The following is a 16,159-nucleotide window of genomic DNA, read 5'->3' as shown; positions in this document are numbered from 1 at the left end:
GAGGTAGGTATGATTTGAGCATTTCTGTAGTATGTTGCAGTCACTTTTGAGTTCATAGTTTGCTACTGTTTCTTATTGTTAGGTGCCATTTAGTCAGCCCCAACTCATGATGACCCCACGTACAACTACTGAAGGAATTGGCTGCCCAGTCCTGCACCATTGCCATGAGTGATTGCAGATAAGACTGTTGTGATTCATAGGGTTTTCACTGGCTGATTTTTGGAAGTAGATTGCGAGGCCTTCCTAGTTCATTGTAGTGTGGAAGCTCCACTGAAACCTGTTCAGCACCTTAACAACACGCAAGCTTCCACTGACAGACTGCGCATGAGGTGCATTGGCTGGGAATCGAACCCCAGTTTCCCACATGGAAGGTTAGAATTCTACCACTGAACCACCACTATTTGCCCCTTTGGTCGTTTTTTTTTTTTTTTAAGTACTTGGTTTTGAAAGGGAAAAAATTCATGGCAATTTCCTAGCCCAGAAAAATACGTATTTTTTCCCTTCTACCTCTCCCTCTAATTTCTACTGGGTCAGCCTTTTTGTTTAAAATTGCTGTTATATGTTAAATTGTTAGAATTATTTTATACTTTGTACATTATTACTGTCTCTTAAAAATCTGAAAACTCAATCGCTCATAAATTTGAACATTACCATTCCACTATACTTTTTCTACCAAATGATACGTTCTGCTGAGCCTAGAATGTATTGTTTTCTATTTAGAATTTTCAGAACTTAGTCTCTCCATTGATGTTTAAAACCAGTATATTTCTTTTGACCGTTTATACTTAGTAATAACAAACCCATATCCAAATATAGAGATAGAGAATTACCTGAGAACTGGTCCATTTTTGCCACTACTTTATAGCAGTCATAAAGTGCTTTCATTTACTATCAAGCATTGTAAAGAATAATAAGGACTGTATACTGATGGGTACTTTGGGGAAGTACTTTATTTTTGTTCTATTGAAGGGAATCTTAATTTGGTAGCATACCAATGATTTAATCATTAAAAAAAATTCAAAACTGCAGCTCATTCCTGTTATTAAATATGGAATGCTTTATAGAAACAGCTCTCTGAATCTGCTTGTAAAAACAATGAACATTTTGCTAATAGCAACAGTAGTTATGCCAAATTATTCTGTTTCCAGACTTTTTTGTCAAAACATTGACTGTCAGGAACTAAGAAGTCTCCAGATTACGAGCTTCTGTTAATGTAGATAAAATATTAAACAGTCTGTGATGTGGTAAAGGAAACCCTGGTGGCATAGTAGTTAAGTGCTATGGCTGCTAACCAAAGGGTTGGCAGTTCGAATCCACCAGGCGCTCCTTGGAAACTCTATGGGGCAGTTCTACTCTGTCCTACAGGGTCGCTCTGAGTTGGAATCGACTTGACGGCACTGGGGTTTGGTTTTGGTTTGGATGTGGTAAAACGCCCATTGAGTAAAAATGTTTTTATTCTTTTGTCCTAAAGGAACAGTAATTCTAGTGTACCACTTTAAGAGACTATAACTTGAAGATCTTTCACCTTCCACCTTTCCTCATTTTGTTTTCTGAAATATTACCTATTCTTATTAAAAAAAAAAAAAAAACCCTTTTCCGCAGAGTCGATTCCAACTCATAGTGACCCTATAGGGCAGAGTCGAACTGCTCCATATGGTTTCCAGGGAGTGCCCGATGGATTCGAACTGCCAACCTTTTGGTTAGCAGCTGTAGCACTTAACCACTACACCACCAGGGTGTCTTCAAAGCTCAGCTCAAATGCTTCCTTCTGTGTAACTTCCTTATCACACTAGTTGGAAAACATCTCTCCCTTCCCTGGACAGCTTGTTTTCTACCACAGGTCATTTATTGTATAATGTCCGTGTCGGTGTTATTTATGTATGTGTCTTTGGCCCTTACTGGGGTTATATCTCTTTGAGAGCAAATACTGGGATATCCTCTTTGTAACTCCTCTGGCATCTAAACACAGTCTTTTTGCATGTAGTAAACGTTCTATTGATAGTTGTCGAATGCATGAAATAAGGTTGGATTTTATATTTTATCATTTTTGTACTTCCTGTAACTTTCTCATTTGACTTGGTACAATGATAATAATAATAGTGGTGCTATACTAATAAGAAGGCTTATTTTTAAGGTAGTGCCTCATCATCTAGGATTGGTAGATTTGTTAATACTTATTTAAAGCAATGAGCAATGGGGAGATAATCATTGTTGTCTCTTATTGTTAAATCATTATTGTCTCCTATTGTTAATTCTTCCAAAGAATCGAAAGAATCCACATTTATAATCGTATCATGATCTTCTGTAAATCTCCCAGCCGATATTTTTAGGAGTAGCTTTTACTATTTTTAGCTCACTTTAGAGCTGCTGGAAACCCTGGAGGCGTAGTGGTTAAGAGCTATGGCTGCTAACCACAAGGTTGGCAGTTTGAATCCACCAGGCACTCCTTGGAAACTCTGTGGGGCAGTTCTAGTCTGTCCTGTAGGGTCGCTATGAGTCGGAATTGACTTGACGGCAGTGAGTTTAGAGCTGCTGAGGAGGGTATTTTCGTGAGTTTATGGAGACATTTGTACAAGGTTGCTGTTCTGTCCCTGAAGCCTCAGAAGCCCTCATGCTGAGGGATGACTTGGAGTGCTTCCAGCCACGTAAGTTAACTCTCAGTGCTTTCTTTCATTATCAGTAAGAAGCTGCCTTCACTGCACCTTTTTCATCTTTTGAAAGTATGAAGAGTAAGTTTGATGGCATTTTAGATCTTCAGCCTCCTTTTAGGTAAATGAAGTGTATTCCAATTTGCATAAAGATGTGTTGCCTCTGAGGATTGTCAGGGGTTCAGTGTGGAAATCAAAGGCACAAATTAATCAAAACCACAAATCTTGCACTGGAATCTGGCAATGACTTTACATGGGTAATGAAATAATCTCGTTTCCATCTTGGCTTTTTTAAAAATTGATTTTAACTCTTTACAGGTTTATCAGTCTCCAACAGGTTCACAGTAGTTTGTTGATATCTGCTGTTTTACAGAATCTTTTATGGAGTAGGTGGGGAACTTTTTGTTACTTAGGGATAGGGTGGTTATGATTTACCTTGGGTCACACTGGCATTGAAACAGGGAACAGTAGCCAAATCTCCCAGCTTCAGTGCTTAACCTTAATTTATACCTCATTGTAATGGCGAGATACTGAGATTTTACAAGCAGGTTTGAATTTAGTTCAATAGAGTAGTTTTTCAGAAAGAGATACCACGAGGTCAGATTCTTTAGTACCATCCCTCTTGACCTAGCAAAGGGTCATTGGGTGGGGCTCAGGAATCTGGCAGCCAACTCTCAGGCCAGAATACACCTTAAAAGGTCAAAACTCAAGGAACTAGAGAGGTATATTAATTCTGACCAATAAAATATCTTGACAGCATCCAGCGACATATAAGGGTAGGGTCTGCTGTTTCCTGGATGGACTAATGATGTAATTTCTATTATAAAATGACATGACTCAGCACGCGAGTGTTCTGGGTAGAAATGTCAATAAACCTTGCTCTCATTTGAATGCCTAGCACTAGGAAGGCAAAGATGCCTAGGGGAATGATCTCTCACCTTAAGGAGCTCAGATTGCAGTAAGCTGACTTCAGTTTGTGGTTACTCCCAAAGACTTGATCACTTTGAGGAAACTGTGAAGGTCTAACAGGTGTGAAGGGTGAGGAACATTTTCTTTTAAAGACTTTCATGAATACACTTAAATGTAAAATGTTTTGTAGGGCTTCTTTTGGCATGAATACAAGGAAAAACTATAACTCAGTTTCAGAATGCGTCTGTATCCTCTGGGAGTCTGAGTGATGATTTCACTACCTAATCATGGAAGTGAAAATGTAGGGCTGTGCAGATTGGTGCCGGGCATGTAATTACAGAGAAATTGCATCGGAGCCCATCCCTGTGCGTTCTTGTTGTAATCTGTGCTCAGGGCCAAGTTGTCAAATACCTCCTCAGGCCTGAGGTTTGATGTTCTTGTGGGTAGTGAAATGTTTGAATGGTGAGAATTGCTTAAAGCTGGGCATTCCAATAGTATGAATCTCTTTATGTAGGCCTGCTGATTGTATTTCGGGGAACCCTGATGGCGTAGTGGTAAACCACTATGGCTGCTAACCAAGAAATTGCCAGTTCGAATCCACCAGACGCACCCTCTGGGGCAGTTCTACCGTGTCCTATAGGTTCGCTATTAGTCGGAATTGGCTCAACAGCAATGAGTTTAGTTTTTTTTTTTTTTTTTACTGTATTTCAAAGAAGCCCTGGTGGTGCAGTGGTTAAGCACTCGGCTTCTAACTGAAAGGTCAGTGGTTTGAACCCACCAGAGCTCCTCAGGAGAAAGATATGGCAGTCTGCTTCCATAAAGATTACAGCTTTGGGACCCTACTTTGTCCTATAAGGGTCACTATGAGTCGGAATAGACTCGACGGCAATGGGTTAATTGTACTTTGAGAAGATTTGGAAAGGGAGTAAAAAATTGTTTTATTGAACCAGTTTATTTTGCTTGGAAGAAATGTTCGCAAAATAGTAATATAAATAACCTCTTGCAACCTCTGTTGATTTTTTTGTGAAGCAAAACCAAGATTCACAGTCTGTCAAAATCTTGTTCAGGAAACAACTATACATGAGGTGTTAGATTTAATTTAAGTGCGAAAGATACAGCCAAACTCAAGGTATTTGTTTCTTTGGACTCTTTTCCTTGGTAAATTTTAGGGCTGAGTGGGAAAGTCAATACATTAGAGGAGATAGCCAGTGGGAGACAAGAAGTAATAACATACAGGGGAAAGAGTAGGAAAGAATATGGGAAGTGATGTTTTCCCAGTAGAAAAAAGCACTGTTACCCATTCTGATTTTTGCTAGAAAAAATTCTGAGTTTTGTTTCTATTTTACATGACTGTGCTTTTTAGAGTAGGAGTTAGGGTGGAAATGGGAAATCTGTTGATCAAAAGACCTTCCTCTAGTAAGTTCAGCACGTGGAAAAACAGTTTACTTAAAGGGTAGGTGGGGCTAATTATCTAAGCTCAAAACTGTTGTAATACTCATCTGTACTTTAAGGGACTAGAGGGAAATGCAATAGTCCCCGTTTACCCCCAGACGAGGAGAATTTAGGATGCTCTGTTATTTCCAAACACCCACCAATTGCTGATGGTCATCAAGCTTCTAGCAACTGCTTTGGTAGGACACACTGCAGTATCGTGACCTTTACGCTAATTTGGAAGATAAATTATCTTGGAAGCGATTTCATGAGTTTTGTTTCCATGTTCCTTAAAGATGTACGTAATTAGTATTTGAGTTACAGGAGCGATAGAAATGAGATGGGAAGCTTGTAGTCTCCGCCCTCACCACTCTCCTCTCTCCCACCTTTTGGAACATTTCATATCTTTCTCAATGCTCCAACATAAATTTCAAGCTCTCTCTTCTCCTATTATTTCTTATTCTTCTGATCAGTGGTAGAGGGGATGCTGGAAATTGTAAGGTGGGGTAGTATCATGGATTGAATTGTGTCCCCCAAAAGTATGTGTCAACTTGGCTAGGCCATGATTCCCAGAATTGTGTATTTGTCCACCATTTTGTGATCTGATCCCCTGTGTTGTAATTCCTAACCTCTATGATGTTAATGAGGCAGGGTTAGAGGCAGTGATGTTAATGAGGCAGGACCCAATCTACAGGATTTTGAGTCAATCTCTTTTTAGATATAAGAGAGAGAATTGACCAGAGAGAAGACGGACCTCCTACCACCAAGAAAGAAAAACCAGAAGCAGAGCCCGTCCTTTGGACCCGGGGGCCTTACATTGAGAAACTCCTAAACCCAGGGGAAGATGGATGACAAGGACCTTTGCTCAGAGCCAACAGAGAGAGGAAGGCTTCACTTAGAGCTGGCTCCCTGAATTCAGACTTCCAGCCTCCTAGACTGTGAGAGAATACATCTCTGCTTGCTAAAGCCATCTCCTTGTGGTATTTCTGTTATAGCAACACTAGATAACTAAGACAGGTAGCATAGTGAATATTCTGGTAGATGTGTATGGAGCAAGGGGAATAGTTGTATTAAAAAACAATTAACTCAATTGGGAACCAGACAAGGATGCAGTTTATCACTGCTCTTATTCAACATTGTGTTGGAGATCCTAGCCAGAGCAATTAGGCTAGATAAAGAAATACAGGGCATCCAGATTGGCAAGGAAGAAGTAAAAGTATCTCTATTTGTGGATGACATGATCTTATACACAGAAAACCCTAAGGAATCCTCCAGAAAACTACTGAAACTAATAGAAGAGTTCAGCAGAGTATCGGGATACAAGATAAACATACAAAAATCAGTTGGATTCCTCTACACCAACAAAAAGAACATCAAAGGGGAAATCACCAAATCAATCCCATTTATAGTAGCCCCTAAGAAGATAAAATACTTAGGAATAAATCTTACCAGAGATGTAAAAGACTTATACCAAGAAAACTACAGTACACTTCTCAAAGAAACCAAAAGAGACTTACATAAGTGGAAAAACATACCTTGCTCATGAATAGGAAGACTTAACATTATAAAAATGTCTTTTCTACCAAAAGCTATCTATGCATTTAATGCAATTCCGATCCAAATCCCAATGACCTTCTTTAATGAGATGGAGAAACAAATCACCAACTTCATATGGAAGGGAAAGAGGCCCCGGATAAATAAGGCATTACTGAAAAAGAAGAACAAAGTGGGAGGCCTTACTTTACCTGATTTTAGAACCTATTATACTACCACAGTAGTCAAAACAGCCTGGTACTGGTACAACAACAGATACATGGACCAATGGAACAGAATTGAGAATCCAGAGATAAATCCATCCACATGTGAGCAGTTGATATTTGACAAAGCCCCGAAATACTTATATGGGGAAAAGACAGTCTTTTTAACAAATGGTGCTGGCATAACTGGATATCCATCTGCAAAAAAAATGAAACAAGACCCATACCTCACTCCAGGTACAAAAATGAGCTCAAAATGAATCAAAGACCTAAATATAAAATCTAAAACGATAAAAGTCATAGAAGAAAAAATAGGGACAACGTTAGGAGCCCTAATACATGCCATAAACAGTATATAAAACATTACTAACAATGCAGAAGCAAAACTAGATAACTGGGAGCTCCTAAAAATCAAACACCTATGCTCATCCAAAGACTTCACCAAAAGAGTAAAAAGACTACCTACAGACTGGGAAAAAGTTTTTAGCTATGATGTTTCTGATCAGTATCTGATCTATAAAATCTACGTGATACTGCAAAAACTCAGCTGCAAAAGGACAAGTAACCCAATTAAAAAATGGGCAAAAGATATGAATAGACACTTCACTAAAGAAGACATTCAGGTAGCTAACAGATACTTGAGGAAATGTTCACGATCATTAGCCATTAGAGAAATACAGATCAAAACTACAATGAGATTTCATCTCACTCCAACAAGGCTGGCATTAATCCAAAAAAACACAAAATAATAAATGTTGGAGAGGCTGTGGTGAGATTGGCACACTTCTACACTGCTGGTGGGAATGTTAAATGGTACAACCACTTTGGAAATTGATTTGGCGCTTCCTTAAAAAGCTAGAAATAGAACTACCATACCATCCAGCAATCCCACTCCTTGGAATATATCCTAGAGAAATAAGAGCCTTTAGAGGAACAGATATATGCACACCCATGTTTATTGCAGCACTGTTTACAATAGCAATAAGATGGACACAACTAAGGTGCCCATCAATGGATGAATGGATAAATAAATTATGGTATATTCACACAGTTGAATACTACACATCGATAAAGAACAGTGAGGAATCTGTGAAACATTTCTTAACATGGAGGAACCTGGAAGGCATTATGCTGAGTGAAATTCCCAAATTAGTCAGTTGCAAAAGGACAAATATTGTATAAGACCACTATTATAAGAACTTGAAAAATAGTTGAAACTGAGAAGAAAACATTCTTTTGTGGTTACGAGAGAAGGGAGGTTGGGAGGGTGAGAGGAGGGGGTATTCACTAATTAGTTGGTAGATAAGAACTACTTTAGGTGAAGGGAAAGACAACACACAATACAGGGGAGGTCAGCACAACTGGACCATGATTTCAGGGGACATTAAGTCAATTGGCATAATAAAATCTATTAGGAAAACATTCTGCATCCCACTTTGAAGAGTACCATCTGGGGTCTTAAACACTAGCAAGCAGCCATCTAAGATGCATCAATGAGTCTCAACCCACCTGGATCAAAGGAGAATGAAGAATGCCAAGGACACAAGGTAATTACGAGCCCAAGAGACAGAAAGGGCCACATAAACCAGAGACTACATCATCCTGAGACCAGAAGAACTAGATGGGGCCCAGCTACAACCGATGACTGCCCTGACAGGGAACACAACAGAGAACCCCTGAGGGAGCAGGAGAGCAGTGGGATGTAGACCCCAAATTCTCATAAAAAGACCAGACTTCGTGGTCTGACTGAGACTGGAAGGACCCCGGTGGTCATGGCCCCCAGACCTTCTGTTGGCCCAGGACAGGAACCATTCCCGAAGCCAACTCTTCAGACAGGGATTGGACTGGGCAATGGGTTGGAGAGGGATGCTGGTGAGGAGTGAGCTTCTTGGATCAGGTGGACACTTGAGGCTATGTTGGCATCTCTTGCCTGGAGGGGAGATGAGAGGGTAGAGGGGGTTAGAAGCTGGCGAAATGGACACGAAAAGAGAGAGTGGAGGGAGAGAGTGGGCTTGTCTCATTAGGGGGAGAGTAATTGGGAGTATGTAGCAAGGTATATGTAAAAGTTTTTATGTGAGAGAATGACTTGATTTGTAAACTTTCAGTCAAAGCACAATAAAAATTATTTTAAAAAAACAACTCAGATGCCCCTTCCAGAAAGGACTTGTTGCCCATCTATAAGGTGTGTAGCTGAAGTTGTTGCCTCTTCAGGAAATACCTCAGCTTTGGTGCCTAGGTCGTGCTCTTCTCGGGACAGCCCCCAGACAATGGCTGAGTAAAGCTGTGACAGCTGAGGTCACGCATTTCTCAGGCAACCCACAGCCAGTGACCGAACAAAACAGTGATATAAGCACCTTGCCCTTTTTGCTGGTATTAGTTGTCTGGTCTGTTATAACAGCAGTGCCACAAGTGCATGGCTTTAAGAAGCGGAGATTTAGTCTCTCACAGTCTAGGAGGCTAGAAGTCCAAAATCAGGGCGTCAACTTCAGGGGCTGGGAATCATGGCCCAGCCAAATTGACACACACATTTTTGGGCGGACATAATTCAATCCATGACAAACAGCATAAATTAATTTTGCCTAGTTTAGAACTTGATATAAGTATTGTCATATAATATGCGCTCTTTTATCCTCTTTCACTCAGTATTATGTTTTGAGATTTATTCATGTGTGTGAATAAACGCTGAATGTTTCATTGTGTGTGAATGTACCACAATTTCTCTGTTCTACCGTTGATTAGCATCTCTGTCTGTCAGCTCTGAGGGAAGATCCTTGTCATTAACCTTCCCCAGTCGAGGAGCTTCTCAGCAGAGGAACCCCAGGTCCAAAGGATGTGCTTTTCTCCTGGCTCTTGTTTCTTGGTCGTATGAGATCCCCAGTGTCTCTCTGTTTGCTTCTCTGTTTTATCTCTCAAAAGAGATTGACTTAAAACACAACTTAATCTTGTAGATCAGGTCCTGCCTCATTAACATAACTGCCACTAATCCCACCTCATTACCATCATAGAGATAGGATTTGCAACACATAGGAAAATCACATCAGATGACAAAATGGTGGACAATCACACAAAATTGAGAATCATGGCCTAGCCAAGTTGACACATTTTCGGGGGACACAATTCGATCCATAACACTGCCTAATACAGGACTCCCTCTAACTGGCCATCTTTGCTCCTTAGCTTTCTGTGAGACAGGCTTTTGCCAGGTCTGCATCATTGTCTGGTGGCTCCCCCTGCCCAATCCTGTGTCCTCCTCTTTTTTTCTTACAGGAGTTAACTCCTCATTCAACCTTTTTCATCCCTAATTCTGCTTTGGCATCTGCTTGTGGGAGAACCCAACCTACAACACAGTTGTTAAGTAAACCACTTCATTTTATTCATTTTGCCATTTTCACCTGAGGTTGTCCATGTACCATCATGGGAATGGTGTAAACAAGTTAACCTGCCTCTGCGTGTGTGTTTAAAATGTTACACTGCTCTTTCTAGAAAATTTTAGGAATACAGATAAGCACAAAGAAGAAAGAAAAAATTGTAATAGCTCCACTAGAGATAACTGCCGATAATGGCATTTTTAAAATAATTTTCATTGTGCCTTAAGTTTACAAATCAAGTCAGTCTCTCACACAAAAACTTACATACGTCTTGCTACATACTCCCAATTACTCACCCCCTAATGAGACAAGCCCACTCTCTCCCTCCACTCTCTCTTTTCGTGTCCATTTTGCCAGCTTCTAACCCCCTCTACCCTCTCATCTCCCCTCCAGGCAGGAGATGCCAGCATAGCCTCAAGTGTCCACCTGATCCAAGAAGCTCACTCCTCACCAGCATCCCTCTCCAACCCATTGCCCAGTCCAATCCCTGTCTGAAGAGTTGGCTTCGGGAATGGTTCCTGTCCTGGGCCAACAGAAGGTCTGGGGGCCATGACCACCGGGGTCCTTCCAGTCTCAGTCAGACCACGAAGTCTGGTCTTTTTATGAGAATTTGGGGTCTACATCCCACTGCTCTCCTGCTCCCTCAGGGGTTCTCTGTTGTGTTCCCTGTCAGGGCAGTCATCGGTTGTAGCTGGGCCCCATCTAGTTCTTCTGGTCTCAAGATGATGTAGTCTCTGGTTTATGTGGCCCTTTCTGTCTCTTGGGCTCGTAATTACCTTGTGTCCTTGGCGTTCTTCATTCTCCTTTGATCCAGGTGGGTTGAGACTCATTGATGCATCTTAGATGGCTGCTTGCTAGCGTTTAAGACCCCAGATGGCACTCTTCAAAGTGGGTTGCAGAATGTTTTCTTAACAGATTTTATTATGCCAATTGACTTAGATGTCCCCTGAAACCAAACCCCTGCCCCTGGTTCGCTGGCCTAAGAAGCATTCAGTTTATTCAGGAAACTGTTTTTGGTTTAGTCCAGTTGTGCTGACCTCCCCTGTATTGTGTGTTGTCTTTCCCTTCACCTAAAGTAGTTCTTATCTACTAATTAGTCAATACCCCTCTCCCACCCCCCCTCATAAACACAAAAGAATGTTTTTTTTCTCAGTTTCAGCTATTTCTCAAGTTCTTAAAATAGTGGTCTCATACGGTATTTGCCCTTTTGCAAATGACTAATTTCACTCAGCAGAATGCCTTCCAGGTTCCTCCATGTTATGAAATGTTTCAGAGATTCCTCACTGTTCTTTATCAATGCGCAGTATTCCATTGTGTGAATATACCATAATTTATCCATTCATCCGTTGTTGGGCACCTTGGTTGCTTCCATCTTTTTGGTATTGTAAACAGTGCTGAAATAAACACGGGTGTGCATATATCTGTTCGTGTAAAGGCTCTTATTTCTCTAGGATATATTCTGAGGAGTGGGATTGGTGGATCATCTATGGTAGCTCTATCTCTAGCTTTTTAAGGAAGCGCCAAATCGATTCCCAAAGTGGTTGTACCATTTAACATTCCCACCAGCAGTGTAGAAGTGTTCCAGTCTCTCCACAGGATAATGGTGTATTTTGATAAACTTCAGAGAAATGCTCAGTGAATTTTTCACAACTAAAACATCCATGTAATCAGTATCCAATTTATAAAGAATCCACCCAGAAGCTGACTTGGAACAGTGTGTTAGTCATTTAGTGCAGCTATAACAGAAATACCACAAGTGGGTGGCTTTAACAAAGAGACGTTTATTCTCTCACAGTCTAGTAGGTTACAAGTCCGAATTCAGGGTACCAACTCCGGGGGACAGCTTTCTCTCTCTGTCTGCTCTGGAGGTAGAGCAGCTTCTCAGGCACGGGGACCCCCGGTCCAAAGGATGTGCTCTGCTCCCGGTGCTGCTTTCTTGGTGGTCTGAGGTTCCCAACTTTCTGCTTGCTTTCCTTTGCGTATTATTTCTTGAGAGATAAAAGGTGTTGTAGTCCACACCCCAGGGAAACTTCCTTTACATTGGATCAGGAATGTGACCTGGGTAAAGGTGTTACAATCCCGCCCTAATCCTCTTTCAGGTAGAATTACAATCACAAAATGGAGGGCAGCTGCACAATACTGGGAATCGTGGCCCAGCCAAATTGACACACACATTTTTGGGGGGACATAATTCAATCCATGGCAAACAGCATAAGTTAATTTTGCCTGGTTTGGAACTTGATACAAGTGTAGTCACAGAGTGTGAGCTCTTCTGTCCTCTTTCACTCCGCATTGTGTTTTAGAGATTTATTCATGTGGTTTCTTGCTGAGTAACGTTTCACTGTGTGCGAACGTACCACAGTTTCTCCGTCCTACTGTTGATGAGCATTTGAGTTTTTCCATGTTTTACTGTCATTTATAACACTGAACTTTTTTGTGAACTTGTGTGTATGTGTACGTATGTATGCATTTCTGGTGGATTGCCTGGATCTATTATAAATTTTTTTTTTTTTTTTTTAAACTTGTACCTTGTGTTTAGTATTTGAGCTAGTTAAGCGTATTCTTGGTACATTTGTTTTCCTCTTAAGTGAATGATCTTATGTGAAAGCCAGAAAAACTGTTTTCCAAGCCACATCCTCAGAATGTTCTTATTATTACTCTTTGCAGTACCCATAGTTAGTTTTTCCTTCTCAGTTTGATGCCGTGGGTCATTAGAATTGGACAAGGGAGGCTAGTTGGTATTCCGTTTGCTGTCTGCTAGTCAGACCCCTGAGTTAGAGCAATTGCTGGGGAACAAGTTTTCAGGCTTTATGGTTATACCAGAATTCAGCTGCCATTCTGGTTTTCAGTGGAGAGAAGAATGCATTCAGAAGCCTTCAGGGATTTGTTAGAAACCTAGGATGGGCTTGGTATGTGAGCTGTACCTGGCCAATTAAGGTAGCTCACAACTAGTGTGGGAAAGTGTTGAAGAGCAGATTTCATATTGAGCATAGAAAAGGAATCAGAAATCATGAACAGCTTCAGCACACGTGCCTGACAAATATATACTGATGTTTGTTACTTCCCAACTGTAGCTGTTGAGTGGAATGTCATGGCCAGCTCCTCGGACAGTGAAGATGACAGTTTCATGGCTGTGGACCAAGAAGAAACTGTGCTGGAAGGGACAATGGAGCAAGATGACGAGGCCCAGCCAGCATTGGAAATTGAGGAGACTAGGCATAACAGGTCCATGTCTGAGCTGCCGGAAGAGGTTCTGGAGTATATCCTGTCCTTTCTGTCACCATATCAGGAACATAAAACTGCAGCCCTTGTCTGCAAACAGTGGTATCGACTTATTAAAGGTACTGTGGAAAGTGGAAAGATTTATTTATTTATTTTAAATTAATTTTGGAGGAAAGATTTAAATTTCTAATTTCATTTTGTCTTTTCTCCCTTAAATTTATTGTCGTTATAAAATATAGTGTTAGACAATTAAAACACTGCATTTTCCTTTTCTCCTTGTCCTAATTAGCTTTATGAACAGCTTGAATACTGTAGTATTTAATCTCATTTGCAATTTTAAAATGAGGATTATTTTTCTGTATATTCTTAGAGTTGATTTGGTAAATTGTATTTTTCTAAAATAGAGAAAGTAGGGGTAGATATGTGATTATAGTAACAGCTAACCACGTAGTTTTTACCACGCGCCAGGCACTGTTGTAAGTGCTTTACAATCTTCACAGCACATTGTGAGAATACTGTTACTATCTCATTTTTACAAATGAAGCAACTGAGATTCAGTTAAATAACTTACCCAGGCTCACATGGGTCATAGATAGAGGATCACAGATTCACATCCAGGCTGCCTGGCTTTAGAACCCATGTGCTTAACCACATCCTGTCTCTCAGAGCAGCTAATTTTAGTAAATGTGGGATTGTGAAAGGCATTTACTGCTTGATTTTATTTTGATTTTATCCCTATGCATGTCTTATTTTTTAAATGTTCTTTTTGTTCTCCATTTTTAATCAATATTTCAGCTAAATGTTGAGTTTGCTAGCTATATCGTATTTTTGACAGATAGCAGTTATTTGGCTTCAGAGGCAGCCAAAGAAGGAAAAACTTTTAGGTCAGAGTCAGTCAATCTTAAAAATCTTTTCCTTGCATCAGGGTGGTTCTCATTAAGACCATGGTCCTTGTCAACTCCCCAAATTCCATCTGGAGGGCTAAAGATTAGCTTAGTAGATTAACATTAGTATAGATTGTTTGATGGGCCCTGTGCTCATTTGCTCACAACCGATAATTGGTGTGCACAGCCTGCTTTTGTTTGCGGGTTAATGTAGGAGAGAAACTGTTGAAATATGGTTTCACTCCTAAAATAAAGATGGAAGAAAATCACAGTCTAATCAAACATATGAATTTACCCTTAGGTTTTATTTGGCAATTTTTATCATTTTGATTTTTTTTTTTTTTTAAGAAAGATGAACTTTAACCTAGTACTCAGTCTTAGATCTTCTGGGGCAAATTACTGCCAAAACAGTTTTTTTCTTTCAGTCATTAAGTATGTCTTTTACTTATTACTGCATTACCTGGATTCAACATTTACAAGTCTGTAGTGTTCATTTTAAGGAGCCCTACTGGCGCAATGGTTAAGCACTCTGCTGCTAATTAAAGGTTAACCTGCCTGAACCTCTGTAAAATGAAAGGATTGGACATTCCAGTTTTGAAATTCTATGATTGTTTCTTTTCTTGGAATGAAAATTAAAGAAATTTGTAGTTCCTCAAAAAAACTTATATCTTATAAAAGTGATAAGACAGTTAATAGACGTAGTTCTAATAATTTGACTTACGAGTGAAGTCTCTAGGCTGAGGCACTTGCTGTTTTTGTCTTTAGGTGTAGCCCACCAGTGTTACCATGGTTTCATGAAGGCTGTCCAGGAAGGAAACATTCAGTGGGAGAGCCGAACTTACCCTTACCCTGGAACCCCAATCACTCAGCGGTTCTCACACAGTAAGTATTTACTGTGAAAGCAGAGAGTGCCCTGCCTATGATCATGTTTCCAGAAACTACTTTGGAGGCATGCGTTTTGTCTGACCTTAATGAAGATAATGTAAAAGGAGAGCTTATGTTATTTTTACAATCAGAATTAAGGAAGAGCATGAGCCTAACTAAATACATTGTAGGTGCTTTGTTACAATTTTGTGCTCTGCTTCTTGGATTTTTCTAGTATCTTCACTCCAAAGAGATGGAGGTATTATGCTTAGAATTTTAAACATCTGACATCATGTAAAGGGAAAACAAAGGAAAGGCGTACATGAAGGTATTTCTGATATCCTGCTTGGGGAACAGCCAGAGTTGGGTTTTACAGTAACTGTTTATTTTACCACAGTCTCTGTTCAGCAAACACTGAATTTGGGGTCACATTTTGAATGTGAAGAGTACTGATTGTAAAATACAAATTTAATACTAAAATTATAAATAAAATGTTCTGGCAAATAGATATAAAGTTTTTTGAATTCTAAAAATTAACTCCATTTTATTGATTTTTGTAGACACTACTTGTGGTGTATTTAGGCCAGTAAAAGTATGTCTGTTAGCAGTTCCACATACAGAAAGCTCACTGGGGATAGGATGGGGGCCATGGAGGAAGTGGGGACTTCTTAGAAAGCTCTCCTAATTATACTTTTCACTGTATCACTATCCTACTCAAAAATTTTCAGTGCTTGTCCATTGTCTGCAAGATAAAATCTAAACTTAACCTTACATTCAAAGCCCTTCTTAATTTGATCTAAGCCTAAATTTACCACTTCATTGCCCCATTTTTCCCAAGAGCTCTCCTCTTCGACAAACTGTCACTCAACTTTTGCCACATTTGGTTTCTTCCTCCCTAGAGTATTCTCATCCGCTGTTTAGCTGATGCCTGCGTCTCCTTGAAGATTTAGTTGAAGTTCTGTCTCTTTCATGAAACCTTTTCTCAACTCTCTAACCCACAGAAAGATTTTTCTTATTCTGAGCTTATGTAGGGATTGTTTGAAATACTCATTTAGCACTTAACGCATGTTGTCTTT

The 16,159-nt window shown here is 40.0% G+C and overlaps 1 protein-coding gene across 3 annotated transcripts in view; it reads left to right on the top strand.

Annotated features, from left to right (window-relative positions):
- The window catches only part of FBXO42 (F-box protein 42), a 117,864-nt gene that overhangs the window by 47,244 nt on the left and 54,461 nt on the right, over nt 1–16,159 (top strand). For all 3 annotated transcript variants that reach the window (XM_049878036.1, XM_049878039.1, XM_049878037.1), the window contains 2 exons: nt 13,188–13,454; nt 14,985–15,101. In XM_049878036.1, the coding sequence (XP_049733993.1) occupies nt 13,205–13,454; nt 14,985–15,101 (367 nt within the window). In that variant the 5' untranslated portion in view covers nt 13,188–13,204. The remainder of the gene's footprint in view (nt 1–13,187; nt 13,455–14,984; nt 15,102–16,159) is intronic.

This window comes from Elephas maximus, chromosome 3, assembly GCF_024166365.1.
Source record: "Elephas maximus indicus isolate mEleMax1 chromosome 3, mEleMax1 primary haplotype, whole genome shotgun sequence".
NCBI classification, from domain to species: domain Eukaryota; kingdom Metazoa; phylum Chordata; class Mammalia; order Proboscidea; family Elephantidae; genus Elephas; species Elephas maximus.
Note: the sequence above shows the minus strand (reverse complement) of the source record. Positions and strands in the feature narration are given on the sequence as shown.